This window comes from Salarias fasciatus, unplaced genomic scaffold (assembly GCF_902148845.1).
Source record: "Salarias fasciatus unplaced genomic scaffold, fSalaFa1.1, whole genome shotgun sequence".
NCBI classification, from domain to species: domain Eukaryota; kingdom Metazoa; phylum Chordata; class Actinopteri; order Blenniiformes; family Blenniidae; genus Salarias; species Salarias fasciatus.
Window position 1 is genome coordinate 274,071 of NW_021941379.1, and position 5,714 is coordinate 279,784.

Sequence of the window (5,714 nt, forward strand, 5' to 3'; positions counted from 1 at the left end):
CAAGAGGAATCTGTACAAATATGAGTGTGTTGAGAAAGTGTCTTGATTGTGAGCTTTGTTTACTCGTCTTCTTGCTCTGACCTGCTGTTTCTGTAGGAGTTTGTTGCTTTAATCCCGTTCTTGTGGATGCAGTCTGATAGGAGCTGAACTAGGCGGTTCCAGATTCCAGATTCCATTTACAGTAAACTGCTTCGTTTCCCGTCTCTTGTCAGGTGATTTCCAGTAAATCCTTTGCACAATTCTTTTGCTGGTTCTGGCATGCAGGCTTGCCGACAGGGGGGGACAAACGGGTCTGTTGTCCCGGGCCCAGGGTTGGGGGGTCGGCTCACGCTCCCGACGCAGCATGCAGGCACCACGCCTCCCCATCCCCTGGTCCAACACCGCGCCGCACTCCGCTGTGTAGGAATGGTGCTAAACAAATAAACTTATCTTGATCAAGACACTGAACCTCAAACATAGACGGACCTTGAAAAGCAGCTGCCTCCATTGATGTGGATGAATGATTAAACAAGTGAATGTAACTGAAATTGCAAATTACTTTGGAAGCTGTTACATCAGTGGGAATTTTAAGTGAACACAATTTAAAAAGTCTATATTTGACACATGAATCTGTATTTCCACTGAAGTAAATAAAAATGCACCTTTTGCAGAGAAATGTAAAAAAGAGTCAAACACTCAGACATTGAAACTCCTTTATTGTTGCTTAATACACTCACAGCCAAGTGATAAAAAACATGCAGATGTTGTCTGAGAAGCAAAAAACAAATAAAAAGATCCAGCAAGCTCTAGAATTTACCGAAATAGAATAGAGGCATGCATGTTGTATGTAATGAATTAAAGTCCACAGACACTGTGAGTCAACAGTTTCTACACATTTAGAACCCTAACCCTTCACCAGTCAATAGCTATTGATCCCACTGGAAACAAAATTACAATCTGAAAGGTTCATCCAGGCTTTCTGTTCCATTACTCTTCAGTGCTCATTCAAGGGATCACATATTCTTTCATTTAAAGACTTCATCAATTTTGAAACAATCACACCAAAGACAACTGCAAGTAAACCGCAAGTAAAAAAAAAAATCAAACACTTGTGACAAAGAAGCTTCTTTATTGTTGCTTAATTCACTCACAGCCAAGTGATAAAAAATCATCCTCGATATTGTTTGAAAGCAAAAAAAAAAGAAGTCTAACTAACTTTAGAATATAGAACAATAGAATAAATGCATGCATGTTGTATATAATGAATTAAAGTCAACAGTTTATACACATTTGGAATCATCACTGAAGTTATGACATATTTTATTGTCTTTTCTCAAGCATTGAGGACTAAAGTGTGATTTCTGATCAGTTCAGACCTGCAACAATAAACACACAGATCAAATGAAAGCCTCACTGGTCAATAGATATTGATCCCATTAAAAAAATTACAATCTGAAAGGTTCATCCAGGTTTTCTGTTTCATTACTCTTCAGTGCTCATTCCATGGATCATATATTCTTTCATATAAAGACTTCATCAGTTTTAAACCGATCACACCAAAGACAATTGCAGTGAACCCCCTTACAAGGCGCATCCCCCATCTGCACATAGAAGATAAGCATCGGTAACGTTTCAGCCGCCACTTAAAGACCCTGCTTTTAGCCTGCTCTCTGATCACTTCCTCCACCATGTTTTCTGAAGACTCTCTGATCTGCTTTTGCTCTCTTTGGATTTCACTCTCCACCTGCTGAAGCCTGTTGTTGGTGTAGTAACTGCCACTGTGAGTGTTCACAATCTGGTCGATGCTCTTCAGCAGCTCTGCCACCTGGAACTGGTTGCTTCTGTACTCATCCTGCTGGGTTTGCTTCCAGTATTTGTTATCAAAGACGTGGCAGCGCCCTCCACACTTCCTCACCAGCTCACTCAGAGCCTCGCTCTCAGCAACAAACTGATTGATCTTCGTCTCTTCGGGCAGCTGGTCCCCCTTAGTGAAGACAACCGCTGCATATTTCAAGGCATCTTCGGAAAACAGTTTACAGATTTGCGTGATGATGTCTTCCTCCTGTTCTGTGAATTTCTCCACTTTGAGCACGATGAGAAAAGCGTGCGGCCCCGGAGCGCACTCTATCATACAGCTGAGTCTGGAGGCCTCCACGTCCTCCTCAGACCTGCCCGGGAGGAACAATCCAGAAGAGTCGATCAAAGTGAGGACTCTGCCCTGGACAGATTTGGTTTTGCTCTGAGAAAAACGTGTTCCTAAGTCACTTAAACTGTTGATTTCGAAGTGGTTTTCTCCAAGTATGGTGTTAGCCAGACTGCTAATCCCAGATCCATATTTTCCCAGCATCACAATCCTCCACGCGTTTTGTACTAGGGGGAAAAAAAATCACGTCAAAGTAAGTCATTGATATATATTTCCATACTTTTCCAGAGTGTTTTGTTGTTTTCAAAGCAAGAGCAACAAGAAGCAGAGGAGTTAAGTGTTAACTGACGCTGTTGCTTATGAAGCACAGCCAGAACATCTGAAAATGCACTGAAGATTCCCCCGCCACTTTTAAATCGTTTGTCTTGCAGCAATTTGCTCCCCAGTGGAAATAATGAATGGTAAACAAGTGACAGGCAAGACACAGAATTGAAGAGCACAAAGAAAATGCAACTGTATGAACACAATGCGCTCTGTATTAACAGAGCAGTACTTTGTTCAAAATTTTGAATATCCTGTTTGCACTTTGAAAAAGAAATATTCAGTTTTATTTGTGGAAAGAAGTTGATGCTCTTGCTGAGGCCATGCATGGAAGCAAATTGTAAAACATTTCAAAATTTAACAATTGTTTGTGACTGTTAGATATAAAATTCAGTTTTTCCAGCCAAATATTATGTCATTTCAGTTCACTATATTTATTTAATATTTCATTTTGGTAACTCCATTTATTTTTCAGTATGAGCCTGTTTATAAACTGCTGCCTTCACAAATACTTCATGAGCTTTTTCTTTAACTATAACTCACTCACCTTACTTCATTTATATTAGTCTGTTACAATTCGGCAACTAAAAAACTGTAAAAACTGCAAATTTCTGAGCAGCAAATAACTCAGAGTGACATGAGGTGCAGGGAGGGGAAAAAACACACAAATATGAGCAACCTCAGTCTTTTGTTCATTTTTGCATTTTGAACAAATACAATTGTGATTATAAACTGGGCTCAATCGGCCACGGTCCACATGAGAAATAACATATTTATAAAACAAGGAAGACAAACTGCTTCAAACACACTCTCAGAGGAAGGGAGAGACAGAGAGAGAGAGCTGAAGGTAACTTTGTGTTTTCAACATGTTTTTGGAGTGTGAGTGTGTAGAAAGCCATAAAGACAAATAAGTTTAGAATATATTCTTTGGTTCTGAACCTGATTAATAACTACAACAGGAATAAAGGTGTCCTACCTTCCATTCTGTCTCAAAGAGGAACTGATGCAAACACGACTGAGTTGAGAAGAAGTCTGGATTGTGAGCTTTTCTTCCTCCTCTTGTTCTGAGTTACTTCTTGAGTCTTTTTTTTTTTTTTTTTTTGAATGTTGTTCTTGCTGGCTGCATTCTGATCAAACAAACACACATCGAAGAACAGTTACACACATTACTGTTGCATAGATTATCCTGTGCTGGACGAAAACATAACACTGCCGAATGTTGAAATATTTAACAATCTCTTCTGGAGAATGTGAATAATTTCAAACTCCAGACAACATTTTCTTTGGTTATAAAGTCGTGCATGTAAGCCTTGGATAGTGTAGAAACTCTTACCAGAGTCCAGACGGCTGCTGTCGAGCTGTGAAGTGCTGAAAACTTTTCAGTCCGAGTAAGAGTCTCTTCAGTCTCTTTACTTTCGGTTTCGATCTTGTTTCTTTCCTCTTGGTGACGGATTGAGGCGGTGGTCTGGGGCGCCATCTGCTGGAGGGCGCAGCACCAGCAAGCCAGCTGATGGAGTGAATGAGCGTCTAAATGAAGGAACACAAACCGTCCGAACAGAAAAAGCTGAAAGGAGGAAGCAGAAAGATGCAATGAGAACTGAGGAGGTCAAGTATTGTAATATAGACCCGCAAACTTTATGTTCTGTTGACAAATAGGAGTTCCGTGGTGCACGTGAAGTACTCATGTCAAGCTCGTGCAGCGGCGGGCGTGGCTTAAACGCTCCAACCAATCAAGCAGTGAAGAAATGAACAGCGTACTACATCAGTAATGAGAGAAAATTAAATTTTTGTGTCTTGAATAAAGGATTTCATCTCCTCTTGAAGGTTGAGAACAGCAATTCTGGAAAATATTCAGATACATTGCTGTTATTTTGTTAAAATGTTCAGAAAATGTCTTTTGAAAGACTTTGCTTGTAGAGTTAAATTATTGTGCTTTGACACAATTTTCTATTTTTGCATTCTTCTGTGAAAGGTACGGAGCCCCTAAAGGGACATCAAAAAAATTATTTTTTTAAGGGAGTTCTACGTGCTCACGTAAAGCTTTTACGTGAGCACGTAGAACTTTTACGTGCTCGCGTAAAGTTGTTTACGTGAGCACGTAGAACTTTTACGTGCTCGCGTAGAGTTGTTTACGTGAGCACGTAGAACTTTTAAGGGAGCATGTAAAACTCAGCTCCAGTCCATAAGCTCCCGTCCGCGCGGATCCCTCCGGGGACATCTGCGCACAGCATTGGGTGTACACCGGTCGCACCTATACGCATGCTCCGGAGCGCTACATCAAACAAACCAGTACCGAAGTTAACATTGAAAAGTGAGTCTGTGAAGCCATCGCTTAGTAGCTTAGTCAATAAAAGACACCCAGGCCAGCCTCTCATTTATTAATCAATCATAAAACGGCACAAGGGTGCACTGCCATATGAAAGAGAGATCGGCATTTGTGCATAGCTCCTTTTATATTTTCATGTTATACATAAAGTTAGATCTTGGATTTCTGCTATTATTCTTAAGATTCAAAATTATTCTTACTCTTTATTTGCACATTTCAATCGCTTTGTTGCACCCCCATGTGTGTTCTAGCCTCTGTAACTTGAAATTTCTCCGTGGTGAGATAAATAAAGTCTATTCTATTCTATTATGATATTTATCAATATGATAATGGTATGGAAAGATGAAATCAGGTCTGACATCATGTGCATAAGTTTGAGTCAGTGTGGATTTGCGGTGCAGCACAGAAAAACCTGGCGGAGCGTAATTATAAAGCGAACCTCCAACATGTCTTAAAACACAAGCAGCACATATTCAGTACAGATTCAAAAGTGAATGTATATTAAAAAAAAACTAATGCTCTTAAAGAATATCTCATAAAATTTCCTCTTGTCGGATTAATAAAGGATTTTTAACTTTCAATAACTGATGGATCCTGCCAAGGAGAGCGCAGTTTTAACAGTGCGCACGCGCTGCTGCAGAGCGCACGCGCTGCTGCAGAGCGCATTTCAGACGCTCAGATCCAGCAGGGAAAGGTGCAGTTTAGCTCCGAAATGGTGTGTGACTTTATTTTGTCCTGTGTAGTTTTAGAAAATAGTGTACTGGCTGATGGAGTTACTTTAGATGCACTGGTGCCATGAGAGGACTTGATGTAGGAACCAGGAGAGGCTCGGACTGGAGGCTGGACGGAGGAGACGGACCTGAAGAACCATGACTGAAATGTAAATATACTATAAGTTTAGCAAATGATTTATCTAATCAGTGATTTTATTCAGGAAAATAACTT

General features: G+C 40.3%; 1 protein-coding gene across 1 annotated transcript; it reads right to left on the reverse strand.

The window, feature by feature from the left end:
- Positions 1 to 678: 678 nt before the first annotated feature.
- LOC115385319 (GTPase IMAP family member 7-like) lies at positions 679 to 3,846 on the reverse strand. Its single transcript, XM_030087299.1, has 3 exons — positions 3,777 to 3,846; positions 3,420 to 3,570; positions 679 to 2,349 (listed from the first exon to the last, which is right to left on the reverse strand). Exons 2-3 carry the CDS (start codon positions 3,424 to 3,426, stop codon positions 1,469 to 1,471), a joined length of 888 nt encoding a protein of 295 aa, XP_029943159.1. The 5' UTR covers positions 3,427 to 3,570; positions 3,777 to 3,846; the 3' UTR covers positions 679 to 1,468.
- Positions 3,847 to 5,714: the final 1,868 nt, after the last annotated feature.